Genomic DNA, 15,692 nt, shown 5'->3' with positions numbered 1-15,692 from the left:
CTGGGAGGGAATGACTACATGAGAAAGACAAGTTACAGCTGTGCCCACAGGTGTGCCCCCTCCCCCCTGGAAACAGACCAGCCTGTCAGAGAAAGTGCAACGTGGAGACCAACGGGAGATGGAGTCAGCTCTGGTGGGCCCTGAGGTCCCAGGGGGCGGTTGCCAGGTTTGACTCTGGGGAACCATTGGCCAGATGGTTCTGAGCTGGTGTCTGGGGGCTCTCCGTGGCTGCCCTCTCCTGATCGCTGGAGCCTGGGCTCCAGGTGGCTGGCAGAGGGCTGGAGCTTGGGGGGGCGGGGGCCGATGGGGGTGGTTGGGTCTGGCCAGCGCCAGGCAGGACAGCAAGAGAGTGAGGGCAGTAGGAGTGGAAAAGGCATCCGCCTAGAAGACAGAGGGACCTGCACAGCCCAGGAGGGTGCGGGAGCCCCCCCCCCACCGTCCGGAGTCTCTCCATCTCCTCCCGGACCCGGGAAGCCCCTCAGCGTGCAGCAGGCTTGCCGGGCATCTCCGGCGGGAAGCTTTGCGCCACTGCCCCTCGCGGGCTCTGGCCTCGGGAAGGGGGCGGGGCGGCCCTCGTTTGGGATCTGTGGGTGTCGGGCCGCATCTGCACGGGCGTGGGAGCCTGAAGCGGGCGGAAGGGCCGGCGTACCGCAGACAGAGCTGGCCGGCCCTCCCCCGCCCCGGCCCTCAGGCCCTTGGAAGGGGGCGGGGCAGCCGGCCCGGGAGGGCTCAGCCGTCGACCAAGTAGGGCTGGTCGCCGCCACCGGCACAGCTCCCCTGCTGGGGGCGGGGGGGGGGGGGGCGGGCAGCCGCACCTCGGGGAGGACAGCCGCAGCCTCTCGAGGTCCTCTAGGGAGAGTCACCCCGACCCGACCCCCCCGCGGGGCGCGGACCAGACGGCAGCGCCGGGGCCGGGCTGCGTGGAGGAGGCGGCTTCCCCGGCCGGGGCGGCGGCAGGGGCGGCCCCGGGATCACATGGGCGGAGGCAGGTCCCGGAGCCCCGGGCTGCTCTCCCCAGAGCCGGGCAGCGGCGGCGGCGGCAGCGGGAGCCGCGGTGTCTCCTCGCCCTCTCTCCCTCGCCTCCCGGACTCGGCCGCCCAGCCCGACAGGTGAGCGGCGGCCGGAGGAGCGCGCCCACCTGCGCACGGTCCGCGCGGCCCGCGGCCTCCTGACTCCCGGCTCCCTCGGGGCTCTGCGCGCCCGCGCCTCGGCGCCCCTCCCCGCCCGGGCCTTTCCTGCGCCCCCAGCCCCTCTCCGTAGCCTCGCCTCGCTGAAGGCCCCCCCCCTACCCCCCCTACTCCCCCGCTGGCTGGGCTTCCTTGTCCCGGGCGCTGGTCCTCCAGCCCCCGGGCCGCGGGCACTTTGGTTTCAGAGCGCAGCGGGCGCCGGAACTGGGCGAGCCGGGCGGACGGGCTGGGTACCTCCCGGGCGCGGAGTCCACTGGCCGGCTCAAAGGTCCGGGGATCAGGGCGTGCTAGCGGCCTGCGCCGGCCCGGGTCCTGGGGAGGAACAGGAGCTCAGCCTGGGCAATGAGGAAGCCACAGGGCCAGGAAGAGGGCAGGCGGCCCCAGTGGCCAGGGCGTGCACTCCACGGGCCCCTTCACGCGGGGAGGTGGCCGCGTCCCTTGGAGAGATTTGGGCAGCACTTGCAGTCTCCGGGCCTCCCCAGGGGCAGCTCCAGGGTGGGTGCTGGGCAGGGTGGTGCCCCAGTCTGGCACTGCAGCTTTCTGCCTGGGTTGGCTCCTGACTCCAGACCTCCAGGCTCCGGAAATCCTACCAGGGCCCGGTCTGCAAGGACACTCCCTTGCCCAGCGGAGGGGGCAGTGGATGGGAGGCCTGCGGCCCTAGCTCACAGGCAGCATCAGTCAGCTCACCCTGCTGGCCAGCACCAGGGCGTGGGCGTGCCCAGCTTGGCGGATGAGTTTATCCTTCTTTGGGGCTGTCCAGAGGGCATCAGGGCCCTGGGGGAGGTGGGAAGCCCCGGCTTGCCTAGCTAAGGGCCTCACCTGGAACACGCTGGTGGTACCACCCGCTCCCTTGCTGTCACCCTGTTCCCACAGCGCTGCCCTCCCCCAGAGCAGGAGGAAGTACCTTGTGCTGTCGGTTTTGGGGACAGGAAGCAAGCACTAGTGGGGCTGAGCCGGGGTGTGGAGGAGGGGAGAGGAGGAAATGCCAACATCCCCTACCACCTGCTGGCCCCTGCCCGCCCGTTCCCCAGCAGACCCCTCTCGGGCACCCTGACGTGACGCCCGCCTCCGGGAGCTGCCCTGCTGAGCACAGTGAAGGGGAACTGGAGTCATGGCTTCCCCGGGTGGGGAGAAGGGCGACTGGAGGGCGAGGGAGGGAGCTGGTCATTTCCTCCACCCCCACCCCCAGCCCCTGACTGGCTGCGCCTGGGCCTGTCATCTCCGCTCCTCCCTTTTGCCTCTCTCCTCCCCTTCCCCATACTGTCCTTGGGGGGCTGGGGTCAGGCTCCACCTCTCCATCCTCTTCCTCAGGTATGGCGCTGACTGTGGATGTCATGGGGCCAGCGCCCTGGGGCTTCCGTATCACTGGGGGCAGGGATTTCCACACGCCCATCGTGGTGACCAAGGTAAGGGCTGGCTCCAGGAGATTAAGAGGTGTCCCCATCCCCACAGGGCGTTGGCTCTGTCTGCCTGGTCCCCACAGACACCTTCCTTTTTTTGTTCTGGAACCAGAGGTCTGCTTCTGGGAGGGCTGGGACCCTGTTGCCATGGGGATGTGGTAGCCAGGTCAGGAGCAGGCTTCTGGGCCGTGAAAGGGAGCTGGGCCAAGGGGCCTGCTGGCTGCCAACCCCATACCTGCTGGTAGCCCCTTCAGGTGGTTATGAGAACAGGAGCCCCCCCAGTTCTTGGCAGTTTCACCTTGACCCAGGCCGGGCCGGGCAGCATTCACACAGGGGGCTGGCGTGCGGGCGGGCAGTCACCAGCACGTCATGGTCTGCACTGGCCGGGCTCTGTCTGGGAGTATCTCCAGGCACAGTTCCTGAAATTCCGTCATCACATACTCTTTGGAGAGAGGGGGCTGCCACTCCAGCTTTGGGGGGCATTAGCTGATGAGCTGGGCAGATACCAAAGGGCAGGGAGAGAGATAGTAAAGGGGGACACAGGTCAGCCTGGTGTGAACCAGCTTCTGTGTTTTTGGGCAGGACAGAGGGAAATGCCCTCCCCTCCCTGCCTGCCTGTCTGAGCAGGGGTACCTCAGACGACCCGCACCTCATCCCCTACAGGTAACGGAGCGGGGCAAGGCCGAGGCTGCTGACCTCCGGCCTGGCGACATTATCCTGGCCATCAATGGGGAGAGTGCACAGGGCATGCTCCACGCGGAGGCCCAGAGCAAGATCCGCCAGAGCCCCTCGCCCCTGCGGCTACAGCTGGACCGGTAGGCTCTCCGCATCTGCCGGGCCTGCCAGCATTCTTCTCCCCTCTGCCGGCACACGGCTTGGGCCGCCCTCCCCCACCCTGCCCTTTCAGATCATCGGTGAGAAGGTCCCGGGCTCCCGGCCTGCAGGCCTGCAGCAGGGTGGGCCGAGGGGTGTCCCTGTGCCTGGCTGGGCATGTAGCCACAGGTAGGGCAGGCTGGCATCAGCCACCTGGATGCCCGGGTTTGACTGGTTCCCAAGTGTGTGGGCTACAGGGCGTGGGCATGAAGTGGGTTGAAGAGGGAAAGGTGTGCCTTAGGCTGGGTCTCCAGGGCCTCTGCCTCCAAGAGGGCATGACCTTTGTTCAGGTAGGGCTGGGGGGAGGGAGGTGAGGAGTTTGGTGGTTCACTCCCCCCGCCCCTTGCCCCCCAGAGCCCCTCTGTCCCTCCCTCCATGGGTTCTCAAGGCCTTGCTGGTGAAGGCTGATTTCTGGCTAGTGGGGTTTGCAGCCTGGAGCCCTGGATTGGGGGAGGGGAGGACAGGTGGTTCCCCAGGGTGGGGCATCTGGGTGAGTCACAGGAAAGGAATCCTGAGAGATTCCCCCAGCCAGGAGAGCCCTTTGGGAGGGCCTTGAACCTGAGTCAGGTTCTTCCTCTCTGCCCTCCTAGGCTCTCCCTGGGCCCTGACCCTATGCCCTCTCCTGGCCCTCCCGCCCCACAGGCTGTAGAAACTGGCTCCCACAATGCCCTGGGCAGCCCCAGCCCCTTCAGTGACGCCTTCTTGCTCCTCTGGCCCAAGAGTGTTTCAGGAGTGGGACCTAGAGGAGGAGGGTAGGGAGTACCTCATGGCATCTGGGAAGGGGACCAAAATCTACAAGAGGCTGCAGAGTGGGGCGGGGGAGGGGCAGGGAGCTGCTGACACCATCACTTCCTCAGGGAGGTGGGCCTGGCTGAGTACCCCCAGGCCTCCAGCTCCATGTTGAGGGGGGTTCAAGGTTCCCTGTATCTCCTCCCCGCCCCAGCCCCCTCTTAATCATCCTTAAACACCCCCTCCCCTCCCCCCATGACCTTTTAGGCACTCAGAGCCCTGTGGCAGGAAGCAGTGCTCTGGGCTAGAGCTTCAACCCAAGCTCCCCTCACTCTGACTTCACAGCCGCACCCCCCACCCCCTGCCCCGAGAGGCTGAGGCTGTGGCTGACGTGGTGTGTGGTGACTGAGGTTCCTGCTGACCTCTCTAGAAAAGGCCAGACATCAGGAATGGTGCAGTGGAGATGGGTCCTGGCAGGCGCTTTTCCTCGGCCAGCTCTCAGGCCTCAATGGCGTCTTTCAGGCTCCAGCTGGCTCTATAGGGAAGAGCTTTGGAGGACAGTCCTGGGGGGCTGGGGGGGAGCCCTCTGGCTGACTGCCTTGGTGACTGGCCGGGAGCTGGTCTCCAGGTCCTGCAGCTGCCTGCCTGGCGGGAAGGAGGACAGCTCCACCCTTGTTTTACGGAGGAGGAGCCTGTGGAAGGGACCAGGACTGACTCTCTCAAAGGCATCCACAGAGGAGCTGTGCGGGACAGGCCTCTGGTTGGGGACAGCGGGCAGCTGGCCCAGCCACTACTGGGCTTTAGGACTTTGGGCGGCTCTCCCTCTCGGGGTGTCAGGTTCTCCATGGGCAGATATAGGGTTATTTTATGAAATCCGCAATCTCCCCGCAAATTGATCTGCAAACGGATGCTGATCAGAGACAAAGTTTGAATAAAATGCAAAAAAAAAAAAAAAAAAAAAAGACGAGCATAGTGTGAGGAGTTTATTTTATTTTATTTATTTATTATTTATTTATTTTCAAATATATTTCTTTATTGATTTCAGAGAGGAAGGGAGAAGGAGAGAGAGATAGAAACATCAATGATGAGAGAGAATCACGGATTGGCTGCCTCTCACACGCCCCCCTCTGGGGATTGAGCCCGCAACCCAGGCATGTGCCCCCGGCCAGAATCAAACCTGGGACCCTTCAGTCTGCAGGCTGACGCTCTATCCACTGAGCCAAGCCGACTAGGGCTGTGAGGAGTTTTTTTTTTTTTAAATAAAATTGAATTTATGGAAGTTTTTGCTGAAATTATTCCTTTCTACGTTTTGGTCCTTTAAGAAATAACGGTGGCTGATGACAATGGTTATTGGTTTTGAATTTGGCCAAGTTGAAAGTTGACAAAGCACTATCTGAATGCCTTGGACATTTTACTCGTCTTGAGAACCTGGTGTGGGGCAGCTGAAATCTGGGTTCCAGGACCCCGTGACACTCCCTCCTCTGTCCCTCCTCAGGTCCCGGGCTGCCTCTCCTGGGCAGGCCAACGGGGGAAGCTCCATGGAGGTGCTGGCCACACGTTTCCAGGTAGGATGGTGCCTCTAGCCTGGAGCCCCAGCACCCTGAAGTGAGGGGAGGCCTGAGGGACAGGCCCGGGGCATGGGCAGACCACTCTTCACGGCCCTGTCTCCACAGGGCTCAGTGAGGACACACGCCGACAGCCAGTCCTCCCTCCGGTCCTCCTGTTCCAGCCCAGCCTCCCTCAGCCCCCAGCCATGCAGCCCCTTCTCCTCCCAGGCCCCCACCAGCCCGCATGCCCTTGCTGGAGAGGCGGCGATGAGCCGAAGGTGAGTGCACGGGGTGGGCATCCCCCTGCCAGGCCCAGGCCAGGCCTCTCAGTCTCAATAGCTGTGTTCAGGGGACACCGGGGCACCCTCTGTTTCCCTGGGGCAGTCTGGAGGGGAGAGGGCTTGGCACACACACTGTACATTTCCCCATTCAGTTTCCAGAGCCTGGCACACAACCCAGGACTCCCTGCTGCTGACCGCCTGTCCTATGGAGGCCACCCCGGAAGCCGCCAGGTGAGGGTACGGGGGGGGGGGGGGGGAGCGCGGGGGGAGGGGAGGGCCTCCCAGGCCCACTGGTTGTCACTGGTGCCCATGGGGCTACAGGTGGTCGATCCCACCTGGGCAGCGGGCCTCTGTCTCCTAGCAGCAGACACTCCCCTCTCTCGAGCCAGGAGGTCATCCTATCTGCTGGCCGGTCACATTGGCTGCCCCGGCCCTGCCCCACTGGTCCAGGTGGCCTCCCACCACCTCCCTCCCCCTCGCTGCCGCCTCCCTGCCTCCTGTGGCTTCCTCCCTTCCTGAGTGTTTCTCTTGGGCTGGGACTGACATAGTTTCGCTGCTGTTGTTGGGATGGTTCCCTTTGGCTCTGGCTGCATCCCTTGAACACATTCCTCCCCATTCCAGCCCCCACTCCACCATCCCATCCCCTTCTTCTTCCTCGGGCTCAGCCCAGGGAACCACCAGTGGGACTGTGGTTCTGCCTGAAGTTGCACTTGGCCCGTTGTCTGTCGGCCCCACCCTGCCTTCCTTCCTGGGGGCCCCCCACCCCAGGTCCCACTGTCCACTAGTGACAGCCCAGCCCCCCTTGGTGGTATTTCTTCTCTCCAAGGGCCGGGTGGAGAGGTGAGGGAGTGAGGCAGCCAACTGCTCTGGGCCACAGCTGCTGGGGGCAGAGTTGGGGGGGGGGGCACGTCCAGCCATTGGGGTGAAGGGGATGAGGCCCAGCTGCTGGAATCCGAACTCCGGTTGATCTGCATTCCAGAAAGCAGAGCCTTGGGGATGGCTAGGGGAGGGTACTAGAGACTGGGGGCTCTGGAGAAGGAAGGGGTCCTCTGGGGGCTGCATCGGGGTCCCTGGCCACCGGCTGTGGGCCTGCCCAGTGGCCCGCCAGGCCTGTGGGCATAGCGATGTGTTCCGTGAGATCCCCTTCTTTAAACAATTGTAATGTAGCTGTGGAGATAAGACAAACATGCGAAACAGCTTTGGAACAATTAAGCACTGAACAGTATGGTCTTAATTAGAAAAGCAGGAGGCCTTGGAGCGGGAGGTGAGTGTGGACTGGGGTGGCCTCGAAGGCTTTGTCAGGGGTTTTGCTGGAGGGTCGGGAGGTCGGACCAGTAGGGTTTAGGTTAGAAGCGGATGAGCAGTGGGACAAGCTTGTCGTAGGCCATGGCTGGAGAGCGCTGGTCCATCCTGGCCTCCTTCCTGTGGTGCCCCCGACCCAGGCAAAGGGGGCATTTGGGTGGTACAAGGAGTGGCTCTCAAACCAGCGGCAGTACCTTGGAACTTGTTAGAAGTGAAAATTCTCAGGCTCCAGCCTAGACCTACTGAGTCAGACACAGGCAGGGGGGTGGGGCACCGATCTGTTGGAAGGCGTCCTCGGGGGTCTGATGCATGGGAAGATTTGAGGACCTCCCTGGTCGCCCCAGTCAGGTAGGGAGGAGCCCTGGACTGGGTGGCAGGGAGAGGTGGCAAGAAGGCTAGTCCCACCTCCACCGTGTAACCTTGAATGAGCCCCCTTCCTCTCTCTCTGACCTGAGGCCCCTGTCATTCCGTCAGCAAATACTTATCGAGCAGCTGCAGTGTGTCAGGCTCAGTTCTGGGCTCTGGGGAAGCAGTGGCGGAAAAACAGGAATTCCTAACCCAACTAATCTTGCGTTCCGGTCTACCAGTGAAACAAATCAGATGGTGTGGGCGTCACAGAGTCCCTTAGCTCCCTCGTGGGTGTCACTGTGCACGTTAGCACCTTAAAGCACTAAGGTCCTAGGAGAGAGAGGCACATTTCATTTCTTAAACTGATGGCCCTCCTTCCCTGCCACTCACTTATTTACACTGAGTGGCCAGGTTATTATGATCTCTGAACGCATAATAATTTGGCTACTCAGTGTATATCCTATATAATAAAAGGCTAATATGCAAATTGTCCCCTCGACCAGGAGTTCGACCAGCAGGCAGGCCGGCCAACCACCCATGTCTCCTCCCCCTGGCCAGGCTGGCCGGACCCCACCCATGCACGAATTCATGTGTGTATATATACTGAATATTATATATATATTCAGTACACACACACACACACACACACACACACACACACACAGAGTGGCCAGATTATTATGCGTTCAGAGATCATAATAATCCGGCCACTCAGTGTACATCCTGTGTCACCCAGAACACGCTTGAGAGGTGTTGGCCACACCCGGCTCCTGAGGGGCGGATGAGCAGGCTTTCTGGACTTGGAGGGGAAAGGTCGCCTCTGTGAAGACAGGTGGCCCGTCCTGAGCTGACAGGAAGCGGGAAGAGGACGGCGGGTGCTCTGAGTGAGGGAGTTGGGTGCCTCTCCACCAGGTGTGCTGGTCTGGAGGGAGGAGGGGGTGGAGGTCACTGTCTGCGGTGGCTGCGGCTTTGCTGCCGGCTCCTGAGCAGGCTGAGGCCCCGCTGGGCCACGGCGCCGGGCGCCACCAGCCCTTACGGTGACCTTCTGGAAACTGGAGGTTGCCCTTCCGCCCTTCCGGGAGGCAAAAGCCTTGGTGAGCAGATGTGAAGTGAGAACAGCACCTCTCCCTCTGGCTGGCACGAGGACTTGGCTTTTGAAGGAGCAGGGGCCAGATTTCAGCCCTCCCTCCCACTGGCCAGTGTCCCATCCCTCCCCCTCCCCCGGGTAGGGCATGTGCCGGCCTGTCTGGGACAGCGAGATGGGACATCATTCTTGAGTAACTAGCTGGTGCTGGACGTCATTCCTGAGGACATTTTCTCTCCGTCCTCTGTCGACCGCCCGGCACCAGCTGGGCACTCAGGGTCTGGGCTGTGGACCCCCAGCCCTGCCTCCCATGCCAGCTGCTGCCCTTCTGAGCTCAGTGTCCTCACCGGTGGGGCAGAGGCCTGCGAGCAGAGGAACGCGGGCCGGTGGGAGAGGCAGGGTGAGGGTCTGGGGCTGTCTTCTCATGACTCTGATGTTTCCCCCTGTAGCTTAGGACCTCATGCAGGCTTTTCACTCAACCCCATAGTTCATTCCCGACTTGGAGTTTTAAAACGGAGGGGATTTGGCTTTCCAGGAAACTGCCCTCGCTGGGCTGCCTGGTGGCCTCAGGCTCTCCTTTGCCTGGGGGCGGGACGGGGCGGGGAGGGAGCAGAACAACGGAGGTGGAGGGGAGGTGCCCACGTGGAGAGCAGGTGAAGAGCCCGAGATGGACGGTGCACCCTGGGGAGGAAGAGGGCCCTGTTGCTGGGCTGTGGGCCCAGAGCCACCCTGGCTCCCCAGGCTGCCAGGGGCAGGACCAGACCTCCCAGGGCGGCCTGGAGTGGCGGGTGGGCCCAGACCCCGGCCCTCCTGAAGGAAACAGGCGGGTGGGTGAGAGTCCTTTGTGCAGCTCCAGCCCTGACTCCCAGAGGGGTCTTGGCCTCATCCCTCCTCCCCTTTCTGTTGCCTTTTCCTCGGGGCAGCGGCTGGCTCTTCGCTCGTCTGCCAGCGCAGACAGGCCCCAGCATGCAACATCTTTCCGAACACGTGGCCCGAGATAACAGAGGAATTTGCGTTTTGTCTGAATTTAGCTGGTTGTCACCCCCTATCTTTATTCTGCCCCTCCCGCCCGTCCCCTTGCAGAGCCCTCACCCCTCCGTAGCTGGGTGCTGCCTCCCTCCCCTCGGGGACCACGCAGGAACAGTGGCTGGGGACCTGGTCGGGCTCCCATGGAGGGGGACAGGGCGGGGGGCCCTCTGGTGTTGGGCCTGGGAAGCGCGGGCCTTGGCGGCCGATGGGTGTGCTGGCCGAAGGCTGCAGCGCTGACTCCTCCCCTGGTGCCTCTCCTTCCCACAGGCTGGCCTCGGCCGCGCTGGCGACTCGGCGGTGCTGGTCCTGCCGCCTTCCCTGGGCCCCCGGCCCTCCAGCCCCAAACTCAGGTACCAGCGAGCCTTGGAGGGAGGGTGGGATCTTGGAGGACTAGGAGGGACTGGCTCCCTAGAGAGGGATGGAGGGGTGCCCACCTCTCTAAGTCCAGGCAGCTTTCTTCGGGCCCCCAGAATCCTTCCCCCCACTCTCCCCCCCGCCCCAGACACCCATTCCCTGCCCCCATGCTCGTCCTGACCCCCGGACCGGACCTCACTCCGGGCTGCCTCCCATCCCCACAGTATGGATTCGGAGCGGGGAAGCCACCTCCTGAGAGAGGACTCAGAGGTCTTCAAGATGCTGCAGGAGAATCGTGAGGGGCGGGCGGCCCCCCGGCAGTCCAGCTCCTTCAGACTCTTGCAGGAAGTCCTGGAGGCCGAGGAGAGAGGTGAGGCCCGGGGTGGGGGCGGTGGGGGCGGCGCGGGCAGGGTGGGGGCGGCGGTTTGGGAGGGGAAGTAGCTGCCCCAGGACACCCCTGGGCCCTGGGTGGACATCTTATTGACCCAGTAATTAAGTGCTCACCAGGGGGCAGGCACCAAGGGGCACGGAGACCACAGGTCCTGCACTGAAGGACCTTACAGTCTGGGGGCTGCCAGGGTGCCCTCAGAGGTCCAGCCGGGATCAGGAAGCTGCCAAGGGGACAACAGAGGTGGGTGGCGGGGTCTCCAGGGAGGGCTTCATGGAGGAAGAGGGATTTGATGTGGTCCCTGAAGAAAGAGGAAGCCTTTACCAAACAGCCTTCAGAGGGTGGCCGGCCAGCTGTGGAATGTGGGGGCTGGCAGCCGAGAGCTGTTGGCTGTGGGAGCAGAGGACAGCGGCCTGGCAGCAGGGAGGTGGCCCTGGATGTGGAGTCCTGGCTGGGAGGCCTCCAGTGTCAGGCTCAGGAGTGGCCTGACCCAGGAGGGCCAGTTAGGTAATTCACGCAGGCAGTGCCTGACAGGCCGAAGGGAGCAGTTCAGACGATCCGGGCTCCTGCCCAACGTTTACTGAGCCCCCGGGGACCGGCTCTGTGCAGAGTGTGGAGAGGAAAGGTGGTCAGGGCCCATGTCTGTCCGTGAGGAGCTCTGTTGATTGGGGCCCGCCTAGGACCACGCCCTGCTTCTGGGGAGAGATGGGGAGGCCTGGCCTGGGCAGTGGCATCCGGGAGCGCGAGGATGGGCCGGTCAGGAGGAGTGTGTGAGTGGCAGGATCACTAAAACCTGGTGGCTGTTTCCAACTCTGATGTCTGGTTCCTAAGGGTGTTCCTAGGGGGTTGGGGTGGGGAGGTTTGGAGCCAGTTTTGTCCATTGTGACCCTGAGGCCTCGGCGGGCCCCTGGTGGAGGGGGCCAGGGAGAGGCAGTGGGTGAGGCGAGTGTAGATGGGTGGTGACATCACACTGGAGTCTCCGTGGCATCAGCTGTAAATGGGGACCGTCCCTGCCTCGTAACATCTGTGCTTCCTCTGAGCGTGGTCCAAAGTTCAGAGGCAATAATGCACATAAGAGCCCTTTGAAAACTACAAAGGTTATTACCCATTATTACTGCCCATTGACATCACCACGACTGGGCCGCGGAAGGGAGCCGTCCACGGGGCCTGCTGTGTCAGGCACCGCGCACACACCCCCAGCTTGCTCCCTAGTGGGCAGACAGCCCCCAGTGTGCTTCCTGCACTTGCCCAGCCTCAGCCAAGGATCTTGCAGGATCGCTTCCTTCCTCCACGCCCCACGCTCACGCCTGGTGCCACCCCGGAGGCCCGCCTGTGAGCGCGAGTCCTGGCGGCGTGTTGGAGCAGGCGGAGTGCGCGTAAACACAGCCTGCTGCTGCGGTGGGCCGGCTCTGATGTGTCTGTCTGCCCTCCCCCCTCCCAGGTGGCACACCTGCCTTCCTGCCCAGCTCCCTGAGCCCCCAGTCCTCCCTGCCCACCCCCAGGGCCCCGGCCACCCCGCCCAAGCTCCACACGTGTGAGAAGTGCAGCACCGGCATTGCGTGAGTCTGGCCGCCTGGGAGGCCGGGTGGGGGGCAGGGCACAGGGTGCTTCCCAGCGGGGCTGCACAGAGCCACCAGCCAGGGGCCCCGGAGGGCACAGTGACAAGTGGGGCCATCAGACACTAGATGGTCATTGTCAGCCTCCGCGGGAGGCCCGGCTGGCTTTGTCCTGCTGTTCCCGCTCCTTCCTGATCTCCTCCCCCTCCCGGTGGAGGAAGACGTGCTACTGCTTTGGGGTTATCTCCCTGATCTCCCAGCCCCTGGAGATCCGCCTCTAGATGCGGAGCCTCCTCCTGGGAAATCTTGCTCTCACCCCTCCTATACCTCCGTTGGAACAGGATGAGTTTTCCAGAGGCAGGTTCGTTTTTCTCAGTGGGTGGCATGGCCGTGCAGCCACCTTCTCTGGAAAACTGCGGAAAGGCTCCCCTGGAAAACGTTGTTCCATGCACAGTGCGGAGGGCAGATGACTCACTCTGGGCGCATCCCTTCCGCTCCCTGGGCCTCAGCGTTCCGTCTGCAGAATGGGAGAGCCCACGCTGCACTGACAGGGGGCTGTGCCCCGTGCCAAAGAGCTGCCCAGGGCCCTGGGCGTGTGGCAACACTGCTGGGCCTGTGCCTTAGTTTCCTCTTCGGCAGGGCCCTGGCCCCAGCGCTTGCCAGCTTGTCCCCAGACGATGCGATGCTGTGGGCCTGGCACCGGGGACCACACATTGAGAACCACTGCTCCATTAACAACCCAGGAGATACAGGATGGGGTTTACCTGCCTTTTGTGGGGGAGGAGTGACTTTTATTATTATTATTATTATTATTATTATTATTGTTATTAGGGTTCTGGGGCTGGGGGCTGTTGAAGTGAGATTCCTGAGGGTAGGCGTGGGGGGGGTGGTCAAGTGTCTGAGATTTGGGGATCTTCCCAGGTCCCGCCTCTGGGCTCTGGGGAGCATCACGCCGGGTGCTCCGGTTTTCCACCCCCCAGGCTAATGAGTGGCGTTCCGACCTCCCTCCCACAGGAACCAGGCCGTGCGCATCCAGGAGGGGAGGTACCGCCACCCTGGCTGCTACACCTGCGCGGACTGCGGGCTGAACCTGAAGATGCGCGGGCACTTTTGGGTGGGGGATGAGCTGTACTGCGAGAAGCATGCCCGCCAGCGGTACTCGGCGCCTAAAGCCCTCGCCTCCCAGGCCTGAGCGCCGGCTGCGCTCTCCGCCTGCCCAGGACTCTGCGGGCCCCTCCGCACCAGGGCCATGCCAATAACCAGTTGGCATGGAAGGGCGATGGTGGGTGATGGGCCCCTTCCTCCTCACTGGGTGAGGCCGGAGGCTGGGGCCTGTCTCGCCTCCCCAGGCTTTGCTAGATACTCTCGCTCCCCCCCTGCTGGGCAGCCTCTGCACCAGGCTCCGAGGCGGACATTGCATCAGTCACCGTGGAGCAGCAGGGGTTAGGCAGGCTGGGCCGTGGAGATTAGTATCTAGGAGGAGGGAGGGCCACAGGCTAGAGGGATTCACGGTGCAAAGTTTCTGACATGTGAGCTCAATAAATATATACACGGGGACGGAATAAAGAAGCTGCTCCTCCTTCCTGTCCCCTCCTCCCTGGCTTCTCCCTACCGCTGGGAGGAGAGGCTTTACTCACATATTTCCCCTCCCTCCACCCCTTGTCCTACCAGCTGATGAAGCTGGGGGTTCCTGCTCTTCCTGGACCCCTTTGCAAAGATGCCTGTTTTACCGGACGGTCCCTGGTGGTTTACAGGAATGGGTTTCTCCCTGGGAGCCTGGGGAGGGGAGGGGGTGCTGGGGGGCAGGCAGCAGAGGCACAGGAGGCAGCCCCAGGCCCATTCTGCCGGGCCCGTCTCCTGCCGTCCCCTGCTCCGCCACCACTGGCTGGGCTGGTGCTCTCTGTGCCCTTTGCTGTGGAGGCTGCCAGTCGTGCTGACTTACCCAGAGGGTGGGCAGAGAGGGGCACGGTCCAAAGTTCCTCCTGCCTTCTCTAAGGCTGGCTGCAGCTATCGGAGAGATATAATCACCAGAACCACTTGGGGACAAGGCTGCAGGTTAGCCTTGCCTGGAGGGGACACCCCAGCAGAGCCCCCATCCTGAGGGGCCACCACCCACCAAGAGCCTCACCTCCAAGCCAGGGTTGGGCTGCCCCCCCTTTCCCGGGGAGTACCTATAACGTGCATGGCCAGTGCCAGCATGTTTGAGGCAGCGGACAGCAGTCCCTGCCAGAGTTTTGGCTTGGTGGACTGCCCTCCCCCTGGGCCTTGTTCTAATCCCAGAGGACATTTCCGAGAGGTGCACGGGTGCTGCTGGGTGCTTCAGACTCGCCCTGCCCCCAGGTCAGCCGGAGGGATGGGCGCAGCCTCAGCTCTCCTCTCACTGAAAAGATCAAAGCTGGGCTTCAGAGAGGTGCTGGGTGCTATCTGGCTCTTTTTGGAAGGAATCTTGGCAGAGACTGTGTTGCCTCCTCAGGCACCTGTTGATATAATTTACACCTTGATATAATTGTCTCAACTTTTACCTGGATCGCTGCCTTTATATTCACAGGAAAGATCAAGGCTTTCTGGGGCTCAAGAGTAGGTCTGGTCTGAAATGGGATACCCACCTGGGCGCCACCTAGTGTCAGGTGTAGCCTGTGGCAGGGAGAATACTCTCAGAAGGGGAATTCACCCCTCTGGGAAATACTTGGGTTCTGGCCAAGTGGGAATATAGAAAGGTCTAGCATTTTTCTTGCTTTCCTGAAGGTAACGGTCAAGTGGCAGCAACTGAGCGGCATGAATGAAATAATGCTGCGTGACAAGTGCTTTAAGAGCTAATGTGGAACACACAGGCCCCCCTGTGAGCGCAGAGCAGGGGCCGTCCGTGTGCAGGAAGGATGACCAGGACTTGGACAGGTGGAGGAGAGAAACGCCCGAATGATGGGGGCGCGTGCAAGGGGAACGCTCAGTTTAGGGCAGTGGCTGGAGGGGATACTGGGGAAGACTGCAAAGGGAGACGGGAACCTTGAATGCCAGGAGAAACGGTTTAAACTTCACCTTGAGGCCCTTGGAACACTGAAAATTTAAAGCAGGGAAGTGACAAGTTGAAACAGGTGGGTTGCAATATTAACGTGGTGAGATCCTTGTCTGTAACAGCCCTTTGCTGGGCCAGCGGAGTTCTCCGGAGCGGAGACCCTTGCACATGGGCATGCCTGTGAGTGGCTGAAAGCCTTTAAAGGCTGGATGGGTTCAAGCTAACGTCTACCTCTTTAGCTGTGGCAGCCAGCCCTCCCTCCAGGGGCCGGAGGGTTGCACTTCCAGAACTCTGCAGCCACACAGCCAGCCTGAGCTTGGGAGAAAACATCTTGGGAAGATGGAGTAACTAGCCAGACCCATGTGTCAGCACAGAAGGCTGGGGTTGGCCAGACATGGGCTGGGGGAGACCACCCGATTATGCAACTGCTGTTGGTCCAGTGCAGGGCCCTCCTTAGGTTTTTCTGCATTTGGGGGAATAACTTCAGAAATGATGACAGAAGTGGCCTGGGAGAGTATCGAATACAGCCCCCTTCAGTGGGAGATGAGAGCGCGACGTTCCCAAAGTCCCACAGCTACGCGGTTCTCAAGGGCCAGGAGGT

General features: G+C 62.3%; 1 protein-coding gene across 1 annotated transcript; it reads left to right on the top strand.

Annotated features, from left to right (window-relative positions):
- The first annotated feature begins 776 nt into the window (after positions 1-776).
- On the top strand, positions 777-13,723 carry PDLIM2 (PDZ and LIM domain 2). The gene is made up of 10 exons (XM_079771003.1): positions 777-1,109; positions 2,499-2,593; positions 3,251-3,402; positions 5,685-5,754; positions 5,863-6,014; positions 6,170-6,248; positions 10,048-10,130; positions 10,359-10,504; positions 11,964-12,081; positions 13,093-13,723. Exons 2-10 carry the CDS (start codon positions 2,501-2,503, stop codon positions 13,268-13,270), a joined length of 1,071 nt encoding a protein of 356 aa, XP_079627129.1. The 5' UTR covers positions 777-1,109; positions 2,499-2,500; the 3' UTR covers positions 13,271-13,723.
- The last annotated feature ends 1,969 nt before the right edge of the window (positions 13,724-15,692 follow it).

This window comes from Cnephaeus nilssonii, assembly GCF_951640355.1.
Source record: "Cnephaeus nilssonii genome assembly, chromosome: 5".
NCBI lineage: Eukaryota > Metazoa > Chordata > Mammalia > Chiroptera > Vespertilionidae > Cnephaeus > Cnephaeus nilssonii.
The sequence above is the reverse complement of the archived record's forward strand: the minus strand, read 5'-3'. Positions and strand labels throughout refer to the sequence as shown.

Bases quoted from the DNA above. Each gene is read 5' to 3' on its own strand.
- PDLIM2 (XM_079771003.1), top strand. From the start codon at position 2,501: ATGGCGCTGACTGTGGATGTCATGGGGCCAGCGCCCTGGGGCTTCCGT. The intron at 2,594-3,250 runs GTAAGGGCTGGC...CATCCCCTACAG, and splicing joins CGCCCATCGTGGTGACCAAG to GTAACGGAGCGGGGCAAGGC. The intron at 12,082-13,092 runs GTGAGTCTGGCC...TCCCTCCCACAG, and splicing joins AAGTGCAGCACCGGCATTGC to GAACCAGGCCGTGCGCATCC.